This window comes from Panthera leo, chromosome B2 (assembly GCF_018350215.1).
Source record: "Panthera leo isolate Ple1 chromosome B2, P.leo_Ple1_pat1.1, whole genome shotgun sequence".
Lineage (NCBI taxonomy): Eukaryota > Metazoa > Chordata > Mammalia > Carnivora > Felidae > Panthera > Panthera leo.
The window spans coordinates 32,693,377-32,710,823 of NC_056683.1; the positions used below are offsets into that span (position 1 = coordinate 32,693,377).

The 17,447-nt window shown below is 58.1% G+C and overlaps 1 protein-coding gene across 2 annotated transcripts in view; it reads right to left on the bottom strand.

Annotated features, from left to right (window-relative positions):
- GRM4 (glutamate metabotropic receptor 4) overlaps window positions 1–12,190 on the bottom strand; it is a 115,105-nt gene extending 102,915 nt beyond the window's left edge. Inside the window, exons 1-2 of one of the 2 annotated variants that reach the window (XM_042938486.1) lie at window positions 12,011–12,190; window positions 189–1,086 (exon numbers count right to left, since the gene is read on the bottom strand). In XM_042938486.1, the coding sequence (XP_042794420.1) occupies window positions 189–707 (519 nt within the window). In that variant the 5' untranslated portion in view covers window positions 708–1,086; window positions 12,011–12,190. Of the gene's footprint in view, window positions 1–188; window positions 1,087–10,512; window positions 10,822–12,010 lie in introns of those variants that run through there. The other variant, XM_042938487.1, reaches the window with a different exon arrangement.
- Between the last annotated feature and the right edge of the window lie 5,257 nt (window positions 12,191–17,447).

A 17,447-nucleotide genomic window follows, 5' to 3' on the forward strand; every position in this document is an offset into this window, starting at 1 on the left:
TGAGCCTAGGCTTTGACCATAGGACTGCCCCCAAATTCTCATATACTGCTCCCTGGGAAACATACTCTCTTCCCCAGAGTCCAGGAAGGAACAGGAGAAAGAAGCTGGCCAGGCCTGGCACCCTGGGTGTGGAGGGCTGGGGCTGTTGGTAGAAACACACATCTGGGGCCAACCAGCCAGGCACTAACCTTGAAGAGACGGAGGATGTTGGCCACCATGATGGAGACCGAGCTCCCTGAAGCACCGATGACACCCACCACACGTTCAGGTTTGGTGATGATGGGTGGGCCGCCACTGCCACAGCGGACCTCCGTGCCATCCTTCTCGATGAGCGCCTGCACAAAGGTCAGCGACTGCTCGAGGGCATGGGTGTCCCTCGAGCAGGTGTCCAGAATGCGGGCGCCCAGCGTGATGTTGGGCAGCAGGTCCGGGTCATTGTTGATGCGATCCAGGGCAAAGAGCATGGCCTCCAGTCGGTGGATGCCCTTTTCCTTCTTAAGTTCTCCACAAGCCTTGCCCTCTGAGCCCCGGCCGTGCACAGGGAACAGGCCTCCCAGTGTGATGTCCCCATCTATGCGGATGGAATTCATGTGGGGGTGGCCCTTGGGCTTCCCCAGGGAGGAAGGCATCCAGGGGCCATAAAGGCTAAGGAGCAGGCAAAGAGGCAGCCGGGCCCACCACCAGCCCCAGCCTGTCTTCCCAGGCATCTCGGAAATCCCTAGAGACCCATGAATGGCGGGCCCCACTCCTAGCCTTGGCAGGCCCCTAGCCCCGCAGCCTGGGTGAGCATGGGCAGGGCAGCCCCCACAAGTCTCTCTGGGGCAGCTTCAGCAGCAGGGTGGCCAAGGACGGCCAACAGGGTAACCCATGCTGGTGCTCCTCGCCACTCAGGCAGTGCTCAGTTGCCGACACAGGCCATGCCCATGGGCGACAGGGAGTAGCCAGGGAGCAGCAGAGCTCCAGTCTTGGTCCCCACGTCCTGCAGGCCTGTTCTTGATGGATGAATGTGAAAACAGGAGAGTGCTCCTAGCTTGATGTATCTTGGCATCAAGGAGAAAACAGCTCCAATGCTCTCCTCCTATCAACCTTAGAAGGGAGAAAGAGAGAGAGAGAGAGAGAGAGAGAGAGAATCAAACAGAAGCCCAAAGAAGACATTAGCTATTCTGATCGCTCATCAGGAGCTTGAGAGAAGGAGACGCTGGAGGTTATCACCACAGGCTCCACAACTCTGAACTTGGCTCTTGGAGCTGCTGCTCAACTTTGGTTCAAGTGGGAGAGCCCGAGGCAGAAATTAGGTCATGTCTGAAGACTTCTTAAGGCCTGTACCCACTGCCATCAGAAACCCAGGCATCAGAGAGCGCAATTCCCAGGAACAGCCTGGAACTGGCTTGGGCAGAAGAGAGGTCTTGCTCACCCACATGAAGGAGTAGCAAGAAACCAGTTTTGCAGGGCCCAACCCCATTTTAGAGATGAGGAAACTGAGGCCCAGAGCAAGAGAGCATTTTGCCCAAGTCACACAGGTAGTGAGAAGCAAAACACTGTGTAGAGCCCAGCTTCCCAGCTGCCAGCTCTGGAACCAGAGACACTCAGGCTCCTTGGGGACTCGGAGAGAGACCAGGAAAGCCAGCAAGGCCCCCTGCAGAAGAAATCAGGCTGAGAGCTGCTAACTCTGAAGGCCAGGGAGAAGGTGGGGCTGTCGGTTCCCGGATTCTCCTCCTGGAACAATGCAAATTTCACATTGCCACCCCAGGCAGAGGGCAACCCCAGGGGCTCCCAGCTCAAGAGGCAAGCCTCCTTGTCATGTGCTTGGCCTCCTTCCCCCACCCTCTTTCTGCTGGTCTTTATCTCTCCCATTTCTCTGCTGCTCCTTCTCTCTCCCCCACTTCCTCCCTCTGAGAGTGGGGCTCAGGTTACGGCCTGAGCTACTGCACATTATCATGATCATTGTCATTATTATTGTTGTTGTGATTAAATATTTATCTGCAAGGGTAGAAGAGACAACACCAGCTCTTCCTCATTCTCGCTGCTAATTTGGGCTAATTTCCCCTGGGGTTCCTTCCTTGGCCCCAGCCTCCCTCTCAAAGCCAGCAACCTCCCTCCCCTCAACTGAGAAGGCCACAGGGAGAAGAGCTAGAAGCTGAGTCAGGGATTGGCCAGGGGCCTCACTCTAAGGACCCCCGGCCCCAAGGGGTTTGTCAGATGAAGACTAGCAAGCCACTTCTATGCCTCAGTTTCCCTAGCCATCTGGAAGAAGGGCTTGTGTTTGGATCAGGAGGTTTTCCTAGCGATGTGGTCCCTGCATCAAGGCCAAGCGGGGTCTCGGAGCCACCCGTCCCCCACTTGTAGTTCCCCCCACACAGGAATTACTGACTGTTCCGGTTCTGGGGAAAGGAGAGGAGCGAAGAGGGTACAGCACCCAAGGGTCCAGCCTCAATTCCTGGGCTTCTCTGGCAAGCGCCCTCTGGATCCTCACCTCACATCTGTCCCCTCATCAAAATGCTGCCTCACCCATTAGCTCCTCAGAGGCCAAGAACACAACTATTAATTCTCACTCTGCAGGTGAACCGATAGCCCGGAGGCATCACATAACTCTCCCAAAGTCACACAGCAAGATGGGTCAGGACTCAAAGCCAGCACCAGTCATACTGGGAGACCTGGGGAAGCCTGCAAGAAATCTTCCTAATAACCACCCTCACCCATGAAGCCAGGATCCAGTGACTGAACACTGGGGGTCAGTGCTCAGAGGAAGGCTTAAGAGTGAAAGCTGTTAAAATGCGGGGAGGGGACGGCTACACCTGTACGGACTTGTCATCCTCACCTACACCTTCATGTGGGTGAATTTAACAGCTCGCTTTCCTGGAGGGCCATGTGGGCACTAGCTGCTGATGCCAGGACTGGGCAATTCAGAAAAGAGAAACTGGAGAAGGCTTCAAGAGCGCCCACAGTCCTGCCATCCCCTAGAGGTTCTCAATTTCAAAATCTCTAAAATGGAAGGCTTGGGGCACCTGGGTGGCTCAGTCGTTAAGTGTCCGACTTTGGCCCAGGTCATGATCTCACGGTTTGTGAGCTCAAGCCCCACGTCAGGCTCTGTGCTGACAGCCTGGAGCCTGGAGCCTGCTTCGGATTCTGTGTCTCCTTCTCTCTCTGCCCCTCCCCAACTTGTGCTCTGTCTCTCTATGTCTCTCAAAAAATAAATAAGTGTAAAAAAAAATTTTTTTTAATAAAATAAAATAAAATGGAAGGCTTGGAGTAGGATGCAGTCTAGTGGCCATACTGCCCCTGCAGGCCATTCTCAGTTGTGACAATGATGGGAAGGAGTCACCTCCGGGCCTGCATCCATCCCCTGGGTGGGACAGACCGCACAATGAAACACTGTCCTGTCCAAGTGCTCTGATGCCCACGGAGAGATAACTTCAAATGACATCATACTGCCAAGTGCCAGGCGCTACACTAAGGGCCTCGCTTACGTTTTCTCAGGTGACGCTCACGCCTCCGGGAGCTGGGCGGTATTCCTATCCCCACCACACAGACGAGGAAGCCGAGGCTCCGAACCTCAGGTAGTGGCCCACGGCCCAGGCACACAGCGCCGCGCGGGCCCCTGCCCCCAACCCCCCACCACGCCGGCCCAGAGGGGCTCTCGGGCCCTGCCCAGTCTCACAGCCTACAAGTTCAGGCTTGGTTTGCCTGAATTCAAAGTGGAAGGATTTTTGGCATCGTGACAGGCTGTGTGCCGAGGCCGCAGCAGGGCAGATTCAGGCTGGGAAACCAATGAACAGCAGCTTCTGATGGTCAGGCCCTGCTCAGGCTTCCAGATTCTTCGTGAGGGCTTCTCCTTGAAGCCCCAGCCCCTCCAGACTGAGTGATGTGCATACACAGGCACATGTACACACACACACACACACACACACACACACACACACACACACACCCCAGAAACCACAGACAGACACACATACACGATGGGGAAGGGCGGAGGCTGCATGGAGGAAGGAGCCCTCATCGAGGAGAAAAACAAATACTTGCAGGGTTAGAATCAAGACCCCAAGGCCCCAGGCCCTGCCCCAGGCTGGCCAGACTGCCCTCCGGCTTCCCTCCACCAGCACTGCGCCTGGCCCCTGCCTAGTGGGCCCCTCTCCACCCCTCAGCCCTGCCAGGTCTGCCTTTCCTGAACATTTCCAAAGAGCTGGGCAAACCACCGCCTCTTTTAGCCTCCCCTCCTTCCTTTGATCCTGTAACAGGAACAAGGGAAAAGTAAAAATACTCTGAGAGTGAAAGGAGCCACCAAGAGCAGAGGCTGGGGGTAGGGCGGTGGGGGGGAGCAAGGCGTCCTTCCATACCCCACAGGGCGGCTCCATCTTGGGGAAGGGGGGCCACATCAGGGGAGGCTTGGAGTCCTCAGACCACACCCCGAATTCTAAAAGAGCCAGGAAAGCTCATACCTTGGACATTTTGGGGGGAGGGGATCTATCACTCCCCAAATGAAGTCACCAAGAAGGCGGCAGGTCTATGCCAGTGTGCCCACCCACTCCCAGTGGGGCCTCTTATTCTATCCTTCCCCACCTCTCTCCACCAACCCCTGTATTCCCTTCCCCTCTGCCCCCTGCCAGATCTCTGGCCCCAGGCAGGCAGGGAGGGATGAGGAGTGGAGGGAAGAACACGCGGTCATCTCCGCACACAACAGTTCACTGGCCAACCGCATTTTTCGGAACATTCTCTTCAGGGAAAGGGGATGTGAGGAGAGCCGGGGAGTGGCTGCAGTGGACCCTTCCCCCCCCCAACCCAGCCACCCCACCATCTGAGGGCCTCTCTGCTATCTGTGGGCCTGCAGGGAGAAACTCCACCAACCTGCCTCAGTGACCCCTTCCAAGTCCTAACAAGCAGGACCCCATGCTTCCTCACGTCTAACCTAAATCCTTCCTCCCACAACCAGGGCCTGAGCCAGGAAGAACCACAAACCACGGAACAATGACCAGATCCAAAGAGACGCACCGTGATTTACTCTGATTTACTTTTCACGAAGCTGCTTTTTATTCTCCCAAAACTAAGGAAATAGAATTCTCCCAAACACCAAAGTAAAGGGCAGAGTCAGAGGGACTGATCCTGCACTTTGCTTGGGCGGGGGGGGGGGGGGGGGGGGGACACCTCCAGAGCAACCCATTCCTGCTTTCAGCCTTTGAGGGGACCCTCAAGCTGTGGCTCTTCACCCCTCCAGGCTCAGCCGGGAGACCCAGGCCCCCTGTCCTCTGCCTTCCTTTGAGCCATGCCTCCAGAGCTGCTGGCAGCCCCTTCCCCTCAGCCTTTCCATGGTCCCTCCAGCACGTTTTTTTATCTCTATTCACCTTTGCCTCAGAGGGGCCCAGCCCAGCCCAGGTGCTCAGAAAAGCTGGGGCATTGGGAATGGATGAGTATCTCACATTTCCACAGGAGGGTCTGGAAGCTCCGGTCCCCAGCTGGAAAAGGTGAGAGGGAACCGGAGGCCTCCCCAATCCTTCCTGTACCACCCCATGCCCACAGGAGCCCATGAGGACCCGAGACGCCGGACGGCAAGCCACCTCTGCGGCCACCTCTCTCCTATCCCCCTTGGGACCCCGCACTGGCCACACAGAGGTGTGCTTTGCTGGATGGTCTCCTCCCATATGGACAAGGCTTAGACCCAAGGAGCAGGTAATAGGAAGCTGCACCCCCCTTCCTCCCCCTCCAATTGCACCAGCAACAGGCCCCGTGGTTTGATATCTGCCCGTGTGACTCCCAGTCTGTGGGGAAAGGTGGATGGTCAATGAGCTCCCTCAAACCCCCGCAGCCCAACCCTCTCCCCACAGGGACCACAACTGGAGGGGATCGTGTTGTACTCGTCTTGACATCTCTGCACCCCAGCCTGGCACAGTGGAAGTTTGTGAAAGTGAATGAATGATGTGATGGGAGTGAATGATTCTGGGCTCTTCCCACCCCCTCTCCCGGGTCATCAGTTTCAATATTAATAGAAACAGCAGCCCTTCTCCTAGATACTCCCTGAGCCAGGCCGCGTTCTAAGAGCAAGGAAGAGGGCACAGTGGGCGTCTGGGCCCCCTGCCCCCTTCCTTCCATGTCCCCCAGCAGTTCCAGCCCACCAGCCTGCATCAGGAACCCTCCCAAGTACAGAAACCCCAGATCTCACTCCACAGGCCATCCCTTCCCTGTTCCACCAAAACAGCAAGGGCCAGATTCAGAAGTGACTGGAGACAGTGGAGAAATATGTGTGGAAGGTAAGAAGAAAAGGAAGGAAGACAGGACGGAAGAGGAAGCATTTCCTTAGCTTAATGCCGACAGAAACTAAGGAGGAGAAAACTTCAAATCCATTGCCCGTGCTTCCCCCACTCTATGATTCCCTCCCTGTGACTCTCACCCTTCAGGTATCAACTGAGACCCTTCCTCCTCCAGGAAGCCTGCCCTGATTAGCCAAGTTCCTGTTTCTTCCTTCTTCCACATTAACACCTCTCTCTCTCTGTTGCTATTTGGCAATGATGAGCCTGGAAGATTTTAAGGGCCTGCATGGACGACCACCCTCATCTCTGTATCCCCTGTGCCTAGCCCAAGGCTCAGAACACAGGAAATTCTCAATAAACAACAAGACACAGCCAGGTCCCTGCCCAGAGCCAGCAGGCAGCCCAGGGTAGAGGGGCTGCAGTGGACGCAGAGTAGGACTCAGACCTTGCACTGAATTCTTATAACCCCCTTGTGTGGTCAGGCATAGAATACAATCTGTCGTGCCATGACCCCTCAGTTATTCAACATCACGTTCAGATATGTGCTGAGCACCTACTCAGGTGCTGAGCACCTGCTCTGGGCTCTGGGGAAACTCCTGGGAGTGACAGACACCAGCACCTGCCCTGGGGAGCCAACATCCCACGGGGCGTGGGGGGCGGCGGCACAGGAAAGACGATACACGTACTACACGAAAATGTGTGGCACTTCAGGGAATCAAGGGGTTGTGAAGAAAACTAAGACGGGTAAGGGGGGAGGTTAAGACCCAGGGGCTTTTTCAGAAAAAGAGAGTCAAGGAAGGCTTCTCTGAGAAGGTGGCACACGAGCAGAAACTCAAAAACAGTAAAGGGGTCAGCCATTTCCAGGAGAAAATTGCCCCAGGCAAAGAGCAGGGAGCCAGCGAGTGCAAAGGCCTTGAACCTGTGTTTAGCACTCATTGTTCAAGGAACTGCAAGGAAGCCAGCTTACTTGGACGGCAATGGGAAGGGGCAGAAGTAGGAGAGGAGGTCAGAGAGGGCACTGAATATAAGATCAAGCAAAACCCATGGGGATGGAGAAATGGGGGTCCACTGAAGGGTTGTGAGCCCAGTGATAGGCAAGGATTCATGACCAGAGAAACCTGAGGCTCAAAAGGCAGCCGCCTGCCAAGGCCACAGCAGCTCACGTCATTTGGAGGGCAAAGCCAGGCTATCTCATCAGACCTTCGTCCCACCGGCTCAGCCCAGGAAATGCCCAACCCTGACCTTCCCCCTCTCCCAGAACCAGAGCCCAAATCTCCTCCACCCACCAGATCCCACTTCCATGCAGCCCCCTAGGCCTCTCCTTCCTGCCCCAACTTGCCCCACCCCCACCTACCACCACCCTCCCCAGGCTTCTGGCACAATCCAAGTGGGCAAGTGTCTTTGTTTGCAGCTGTTGCTATTGTGGGTTTCATGGCTAATGCGGTTTCTTCCTCTCTCCTCCTCCTTCCTGTCCCCCCTCCTTAAATCAGAGCTCCCCGCCACCCCACTCCAGCACTGCCCTGGAAGGCTGGGTCCCATTGGCTTAGCAAGTCAAAGCCCAAACTCTACCGTCTTGCACAGCCATGAACCACGGCTGTGGGCGAGACTTCCATCCCTAGGCCACACTGAGGCCGGGCACAGAGAAGGGGCAGTGACACCCACGAAGTAATCACTCACTAGAAACAAGAAACCAAGTCAACTCCCCAGTCTTTATTTCTATATTCAAAATCTAAAACTCACCCTGTAGCAATGACGGTGTTTTTACTAGAAGTCACAGCCCCAACCAGCAAACAGGTCCGGGGGTTAGTTTCTGTCTCCCCAAGAAGCAGAGGGGCGAAAGGGCTAAGCTTAGGGGACAGCGCAGGACCCAACCTCCTGGTCCCCATTCTGGTGGCCCAGCCTGGGACCAGCAGCTGCCTGGGTTCTCCCAGGACTCCCAGCAACACAGCCAATGGGCAGCCAGTGCTTTTCTCCAGAACAGGGAGGCCTAACTAGACTCCACAGCCAGCTCGTCAGCGTGGCTCAGCCCAGAATGGCATGGGTTGTCATTATGGGCTGGCATTTCCCAATTACCGCAGATAATATCTACCTTAATTGAATGGGGTCCAGATAATGTCATTATGCACCACGTTCCCCAATTTATTTAATATACGTGTGTACACATATATTTATGCCTCACTGCTGCCACGAGATTGCTAAACGGTGAGGTTAATAATAAAACATTTCGACGGGAGTCATCAGCTTTAATTTAAGGGGTGATTTTTACTATCCTTGTGGTGCTCGTTTTTCCAAGGAGCCAAGAGAAACATGGACAGGACAGTAGAGGATCTCTCAGGCCTCCAGGCTAGGAGGCGGGGTGGGCAGGGCTGTGGGGTAGGCCCGTCTTTTCCGAGCCAGTTCTGCTGATACCCCTCCCTCTCAGAAGCAGGCTGGGGCAGGGGCGGGGGAGCAGGAAGGACCTGAGGCAGAAGTCAGAAGTCCAGGAGCTTGACTCGAGGACTGGCGGGGGAGGGGGAATGGTGGGGGGGGAGAAGGAAGGAAGCTTGTCTAGAATGCAGAGTTATGAGACTCCGATTGGGCCCAGAGGCAGCAGGGGGGGACACTGGGAGAGAGGCAGGGCAGAGAGGACGGACGGAGGCCGGAGACAGTGCACAGCCAAGAAAGAAACAGAGTTCCCAAGAGCCAGGGAAAAGGCAGCCTGCACTCTGCAAGGGCCAAAGGCAGTGAAATCTCTAAATTAATTTTTGATAGTCCCCTGCTAACTAGGGCAGAGTTGACACGAAAACAAGCCCTTCTTGCTCTCCCCAGGAGCCAGCACCAGGCTGGGTGGGAGCAACAGAAAGCTGGTGTCCTTGGCTCCAGGCTGCCCACCAAGGGAAGCCCCTCGGCCTCCTCCTCCCTCAGGTGGGCCTGGACAGCCAGCAGCTCTTATGCCAGCCCCAGTGAGCAGAGCCAGAGTCCTGATGCCAGCTCCCCCCCACACACACACACACACCTTCCCCGGGCAGCAAAGGCAGCTTCCACTCTGCAGAAGTGAGATAACCTTCCAGCCAGCAGCCAGCAGGCCCATCTGCCCAGGCTGCCAGCGGGGCCTGCCCACCGCAAAGTTAGGTTCTCGGCCGAGCAGGGGAGGACAGCAGGGTGGGCAGATGTCGTGGGGTGGGTGGTAATTAGGGGCTGCCGGCTCCACACTCATCTAGGGGAGAGGATGCGTCTAAGGCTGTAATTATAAAGCTCAGAAACCCGTGGGTCCTGGTCCCATCCTTTCCTGCCAGCTGTCCCCCTGCAGCACGGTGGGTTCGGGTGTGGCCAAGCATCCTGGAAGCTGGGCTGGGGACCCTTCAGAGATTTTCTGGCCTGGGCCCATCCCCAACCCTGCCCGCCAGCACGCTCGCTCGCTCGCTCGCTCGCTCGCTGGCTCCCTGTGCTCTCACCTACCTCAGGATGCCTGCCTGCCGCTGTGCGAGGCGCTCCTCCTGGGGACGTCACGCCTCCAACAGAATGAAGCCGCCCAGACGCAGGGTGGGGGAGGAGGGATAAGGGAGGAAGACAGGAGCGGCCTACGCTAGGCCACTGAGGCCGAGAAAGCAGCTCGACTCCTGACGTGCTCCCGCCTCGCCTCCTCCCCCTCAGCCTGCTCGGGACCTGTTCTCGGTGCCATGCTGTGTGCCCCACCCACCCCCCCTGCCATCCCAGACATCTCTCTCCGGAGAATCACCACCAGTAGAGCATTCTTCGGGATTAAGCACCGCCAACTCCCTCTCTGGGCCTCTCTTAAATGCAAATGTCTCAGGGAGGGGTAGCCCTTGGCAGTGACTACATCTCAGAGGGTTATAACTTTCTGGTCTTTTTGTCTCTGAGAGGTTGAAGGTGTTGACAGGTGGGGGAAAGTTTATGGCTAAAAGACAAAAAGTTGGAGGAAGGTGAAAACAGTGGTCACTTAATTCATTTGTGGGCAGGCATGCCCATCCAAGCTAAGCAGAGGCTTGGGGGCACCAACCCAGACCAAGAGCCCCCCACTCCAAGCCAAGGACAGGACTCTGACTCAAGGCTAGAGAGGCCCTCCCAGAAGTGGTCCTCTGGGGGCACCAGGGAGGGAGACCAGGGCTCTGACCCCCACTCTCCCCTGCAGACAGGCCCTCTTCAGGGGCCCTCACCACTGGCCCCCAGAGCCTGCCCAGGAAAGGTGACCACACCCAGGAGCTTCTGTAGGAATTCTCTCTGCTACCTCAGGAAAGGTCACCAGGAAAGACCTCCCGGGGATCCTCACCTCTTCGTTGAAGTTCTCTCCCACCCAGGCCCTGAGGCCTCTGGGGCGCTCAGGACACAGACCCAGAGCCTGCGGCCCAGCTTTCCAGGTGGATCTCAGGGGGGACAGTGGGGCAGACCCAGCACACATCCTGGGGGAGTGGGGAGATGGGAATTAGAACATCCTTCATTTCCACCATGAGCTGGCCCCAGGGATGTGAGGCTGAGGACCAGGCTGTGGAAAGGGGGTGTCCAGTATGGAGACTTAGAACACTGGCCGCCCTGCCTGCCCTGAGCCCCCACTGTCACCCCAGAATAGGGGACTACGATGGGAACACACACACACACACAGTACTCCCACCCCCCACCCAGCCATCACGGAGAGCTTTCTGACAGATGACAAAGGGTCAGAAAGACTAACCACCGCTCTAACAGACACGTGGATTCGGACCCCCCACTAGGCAAGCCCAGCCCAGTCCCGCAAAGCAGCTTTACCCGCACCCATGGGCAGGGATGGCGCTGAGAGGGGGTAAAGAGGCAAGGAGCCTCCTCTAAAAAGGACCTTAAGTCTAAAGGCAGGGGTGTCACTCGTGGCCTGGGGGCAGGGGGCGCTCGTACGTTCGGGCCTCAGGACTCCCTGCCGCCGCTACCGCCGCCCCATTTCAGCACAAACAGCCTCAGACCGCCCCTGTGCGGGGGCGCCACTCTCAGTCCGGGCCTCCACCTCCCAGCCCCGCCCCCGCGCGGGGAGGGGGCGCTTCCAGTTCCTGGGCGCCGGGGAAGCCCGACCCGGGAGGGGACCCCCCCCTAACACACACACACACACACACACACACACACACACACACACACGGCCTGGCCACCCGCCCCCGCCGGGGGTTCACCGGGGTCTCGGAGAGGGTCGGTGGGGAGTATCCGAGGAGAACCTGACCCTGAGGTCCCGGGGCCGCGGGGAGACCCCAGACCCTGGAGCGCCGTCCCAACCCGCCGCGGCCGCGAGCAAGCGGGGACTCGGCCGGTGGCGAAGGTGGCGCCGGGGCGGCCAGGGGAGCGGGACGCGGTGCACGGGAAAGGAGCCGAGGCGCGCGAGGCTGGCGCTGCCCTCCCGCAGGGAGACGGCGGGGAAGAGGTGCAAATAACGCCCCGCGCCCCCGCCTGCCCTGCCCCTCCGCAGAGGGGGCGCGCTAATGCCGCCGCCCCCACCTGAGAGCTGGCACGACCCCCCCCCCATCCGGTAGAACCTGACAGAACACCCCTACACGGAGACACTTTCCCCCAGGCCCGCAAAAAAGCCGCTGCCCCATTCCCTCCCTCGGGGGCCTTCGGGGAGACCCTCCAGCCTCGGTCCCGCGCCCTCTCGCCCTGAGGGCTCAGATCCCCCGGCCCTCCTCCGGGCAGCCCTGAGCGCGGGAGCTCGTCAGAGGCCACCTCCCCGAGCCCCGATGTCCCCGCCGCAGCCCGCGCCCCAGAGGCCGGAGGGCACGGTCCCCTCTGCCGGTTTCCCGCGGGCCACAACTCACCGCGCGCGGGCGAGGTCTGAGCCGCGGCGAGGGGTCGGTTGCGCTCCCGCCTGCCCCGGGGGCGCAGAGAGGCGGCGGCGGCGGCTTGCTGCTCGCGCTGCCCAGAGCCGGGGCCGCGGCGGACGGCGCTGACGCTGCGGACCGAGCCGGGCGCGGAGCCGCCCGGAGTCCCGGACGCGGCGGGGATGAGCTGGCGGCTGCCCGGCCGGAGCCGCCTCCAAGCGCGCGGCGTTCTGCTGCCGCTCCGGCGAGAGCGAGCGAGCGAGCGAGCTAGGGAGCCGCGGCCAGCCCTGCTCCGGCTCCGCGGAGCCCGGCGTCCGAGCCGAAGGGAGCGGGCGAGGCGGCTCCGGGGAGCGGGGTGCAGCCGGGGGCTCCGGGAGGGGAAAGGAGTGGAGCGGGAGCCGACTGGCGAGCGCAGCCGGCCGAGATGCGGGCGCCTGGCGGCGCCGCGGCAGCGGCAGCAGCAGCAGCAGCAGCAGCAGGAAAAAATGAGAGCGAGCGAGAGAGCGCGCTGGAGAGCGAGCGAGAGACAGGGGGAGCGAGGAAGACGCTGAGAGGGGAGGCTGCGGGAGGGGGCGGGAGCGCCCGGGAGCACGAGGGGGCGAGGGGACCGCAGCCGCTCAGCCCCCGCGCCCACTGCCGCTGCCGCACTCGAGAAGGCGCGAGCCCAGCCCGGCAAGTTTGCGCTGCAAGTGCGGGCCAAGCGCGCGGCGCTTCCGCCGGCCTTTTAAAGAGAGAGCACCTGGGAGCCCACCTCCGACCCCGCACCTTCGCCGCGGGAAGGCCGGAGCTCTCCAAGCGCCCCTCCACCCCGCCACACCCGCCCCGCGGTCTTTCCCCGCTCCCACCACGCCCCACCGGCGCCCTCTCCCGGAAGCCCCCTTCCTTGCCCCCTGCCCCCACCCTGCGGGTGTCAGCTCAGCCACCCCAGGACGTGGCGGGCGGGGCCCTCCTGACTCCAAAGGTCGAGGGGCAGGCAACACAGCCTCCGACACACACCCTGAGAAGTACAGCAAAGCACTGCGATGCGAAGGGGTTGCGCTCCTCCCCACCCCCGTGCGTCACTAGAACCCCCACCCGCAGGGCCTCTTCTCACACATCCGCATGCACGTGGCGTGTGCCCCCATGTGGCATGTTCATTTGCACGCCCCACCGCTCCTGGTTCGAGCATACCACGCGGGGGGAAACTGAGGCTCAGTGAGGCAATTGAACTTGCCCCCAATCTCACAGCCTGTCAGAGAGGTCCCTTTCCGCTGAGGCCCCAGAACCCCGCCAGGCTAGGGGAACCCCCAGCCCATGGCCCACAGCCTGCTCCTCTCTCTCTCCAGCACTGGTTTGCAAAGTGTAACAGGTGGCCAGGCGGGCAGGCTAACACAAGCCCAGGAGGGAATCCCTTAACCCGGGGGGAGAGGCTGGAGCCCCAGCTCTCCTCCTTCGGGGGGGGGGGGGGGGAGGGCTTGAAAAAACTCGTGGGGGAGGTCTGGCCTTAGAGGCAGAAGAAGAAGAGGAAGAAGAGAGGGAGGGAGCCATTCAGCCCTCTTAGGATTACAAGAGCATCTCGTCCCAGACTGCAGAAGCGGCTTCAATTAGAGCTGTGACGTGTGACTGTCCTTGTCCCGGGGAGGGTGTGCTGCACAGTGTCAGGGAGCTGGGGGGAGAGTGGCTCGCAGTGGCCTGCCTCCCCATCAGTACCTCAGTCCTCCTGGCTGATTTGCAGAGTGCCACCCGATGCTCAAAGGTGCCTAGGTCAGGGAGGACCCACCACCCCTCTTACTGCCCCACCCCTAATTTCCGCAGACAGCACCCTTATGGGTCAAAGGAATGTCTGGGGATAGCAGGAATGACCCTCCCCCCTACTGGTCTTCCCTTTCTCCCTCCAAACCCCTTATCCAACACCCCTGCCCCTGCCCAGAGACCCACTCGGGCACCCCCTCCTCCAGTATCCCAGACTATGCCAGGCCAGAACCACAACTGGTTCACCGTGGCTCATCCCGTGCCTGGCACGATGCCTGTGAGCTCAGTGAATGTTTGGTGAATGAATAAATGTTGGCAAAGCCTGAACTCCCTTTGCTGACATATGTAATGGCCCCAAATACATGTCTCATTTACCCAGTCAGACTGAAGCCTCTGATGGAAGGGCCTGGATCATGCATTCATTCATGCCTTTTCTTTCTTTCTTTCTTTCTTTCTTTCTTTCTTTCTTTCTTTCTTTCTTTCTTTTTTTTAACACAACCAGCACTGGCCAAGATCCTGTTCCATTCCCAGCCCTGGGAATACACAATGACTGCACACCATCCTGCCCTTGAGGAGTGCAGCCCGTGGCCACCCACACCTCAGCACGGCGCATTTTACAGAGACTTAAGCTAAGGCCACAAGAGTGTGCGTTCCTCTGGGCATGCAGGACAGTCAAGTCACTCCTGGGGAGGCCTCGTCCCTGAGAACAGCCTGCCTGGGTCCTCCTGGCCAGGGTCCCTCAGCTTCCTACCCATAGAACAAGGACCATGATGCTGACCTCAGAGCAGGGCTGGTGTGCAAGAATAGGAAATGCTGGGAGGCTCAAATCCAGCCTCCCTCAGGCTTGACAAGTGACACGTCCTGTCTTGAGGCTATGTCTGCCTAAAAGGGGGTCCTCTGTCTAACTCATGGAAAGTTAGCTACTGGCCAGGCCGTCATCAAAAGGGAATAAAAGAATGTACGCACAGCACCCAGTCCTGTGTTTACATGCCAGTAAATGGGAGCCACTACGGTTTTTAACACAGGATATTGTCCTCAATATCTTTTTATTTAATTAATCAATTAATTAATTAAACTGAAAATAAATGGGCCACGGTTTATTGAGAACCCAAACCAACCCAGCCATTCTCCCCACTCCCTGCCCCTCAGTGTTGCCTTCACTCTGGCCATAATTATCCTGCCCCCCCGCCCCCCACCAGCTGTGTCGCAGAAGGCTGGGCAGGCTATATTTTTCAGGGGTTAAAAAAAGAAACGCTGTTGGCTGGCAGATGGCTGGGTTTGTGGACTCGTCCAGTGTGAAGGTACTCAGCCTGAAGGCCTAGTTCTTCCGGGCAGCCGTCCTGGGCCACTCCGGGCCTCCCCACCTCTGAGTGGTCAGCCGCCCACGCTCACCTGTGAGCCCTAGCTTGAGCCAGCTTCTCCTGCCGACTTCTCCCTCCTGCTGACTTTGGCTGACTTGACTTGTCATGGAGACTGACACAGAAACACAGACACATACACAGAGATACATTCAGATACACACACACACCACGTGTACAGACGCACTCACACGGGCACCCTCAGACACAGCTAAACACGCAGACATACAGATACACACACGCCCCTCCAGGAACTTCAACTGGTGTCCCCTGCCCCCGGGGTTGCTGGGGGCATCATGGGGAAACAAGGGAGCTTCAGAGCCACCTCTGTAGGTGAGTGATCAGCAGAGGGGTCAGGTCACAAGAGCCCTGGCCCAGGCCGGGTGGTGCAAGGGCCTGACCTCCCAAATGCCCTGTTCAGCAAGCTGTACCCTGACTGGGAGGCGCCCGGGTGTGGGAAGGGGGGGCGCAGGGCTGGAAGCAAGAGGCTAGGTCCTTGGTGCTCATACTGTGTGGCCTGGGGCAGTCAGGCCCAGCCTCTCTGAGCATTGGTTTCCCCATCAGTGAGAAGAGGCGCTGGGCTCAGGTTTCTCTAAGGATGCGGGATTCAGGGTTGGGTCTCTTTCTGAAACCCTTAAAGAGGATGACCTGATTGACACTAGTGGGGTAAACACGGTGGTCATTCTAATCCACCAGTCTCACCAATCCCATGTGCACACGCTTACCCAGAGATGAGGAGACACCATTTTAGCACTGGGGGGACAGGGGCTTGGGGGAGGGGAAAGAGGTGGTCAATCTTAGAGAAAATGATAATACAAATGTTAACGCAAATAAAAATACACGTGTGCTTCAGAACTTTTTTTTTTAAGTTTATTCATTTATTTTGAAAGAGAGAGAGCGAGCAGGGGAGGGGCAGACAGAGGAGGAGACAGAATCCCAAGCAGGCTCCACGCTGTCAGCACAGAGCCCAACGCAGGGCTCAGACCCACCAACCATGAGATTCATGACCTGAGCCAAAACCAGGAGTCGGACGCTTGACCAACTGAGCCACCCAGGCCCTGTGCTTCATAGCTTTTTGACCTGGAAGTTCTTCCTGAAGTCTGACCTCACTCCCTCGTGCTGCAGCAGATCCTTCCTTCCAACTCTTATTCTGATCTCCCTGGTAAGGGAAACAACTTCCCCGCCCCTTCCCACCCCCTGCGTTTGGCAACTCAAACCCACCGGAGCTACTCCTACGAGGATGTCTCCATTTCCAAAGAATCCTAATAGGAGAGGGCAGCTGCCTTTGAAAATCCTGAAGTTTAGAATTTGTTGAAATACATCAAAGTGAACTTGAAGGTGCAGGGGCCAGGGGAGAGCCTGGCAGGCTTGGAATACCTAATAAAGGGTCCCCATGTTGCGGTGACCCAGCCGCTCTCTCAACCTCAGCGTCTGATGGGTCTCAATTTGGGTTTCCCCTAAACCAGGCCATTAGACGGAAACGCCTGTGATGGGGGAGTTGGTTTAAACAATAATGGCGGGACATTTCCAGGATGAAAAGCTGACTGCAAGAGAAGGCAATGGCTCCGTGCTCTCTGGAGACTCATAAGTCACTTTGCAGGCATGGAGGAGTTGTGGAGAGCTGGGGTCAGAGGATGGGACCCGGGGTTAAGAATCCTGGGGTCAGTCATTCCTACTCTGCCTCCCATGGTCACACCAGCCCTTCTCCTTTGCCCCACGGAGATACTGAGTGTCAAGGGCCCGGGCACTCTGAAATACCCCCAGCCTGGGCTCTGGGACAGGCTCCTGACACTCCTGAGGGTTAGCAGAAGAGGGACCCGGGGAATCTGCTCTTCCCTTAGGCCAGTGTGGGTCCAACCTCCAGGACCCCTCCTATGAGCTCTGGGATTTTTCTGAGGAGTCGTGGGCCGGCTGATGCTGCCGTCCCCTTTCCACAATTCCAAAGTCCAGAATGCTCTGAACACCACAAGCTTGTCCATAAGTTTTCAACAAACTCATCTGGCTGCAAAACCTGATGTGAGAGCAAGTCATTGCCACTGTCTGGCTCCCTTGGTGGGAGACACTCTGTTTCCCTGCAGGAATAGGAGCCAGCATATTTGTTTTGGGGATACTGCTACGAGGCCTCCTGGAGGATTGTACAATATATGATATGTGCGCCCTATTATCTTTCTAAACTCCAAAAAGATCTAGCCCCAGGGGTCTCTGATAAGGGTCTATGCTCCTAGTATCATTCCATTTGGACCAAGGACTTTCCAGGTTACACAGCACCGTCATACCCACACCCTCCCACCGGCCCCTGTAAAGGGAAAGAGGGGACTAGACAGAGCAGAGAGCAAAAAAAGAGC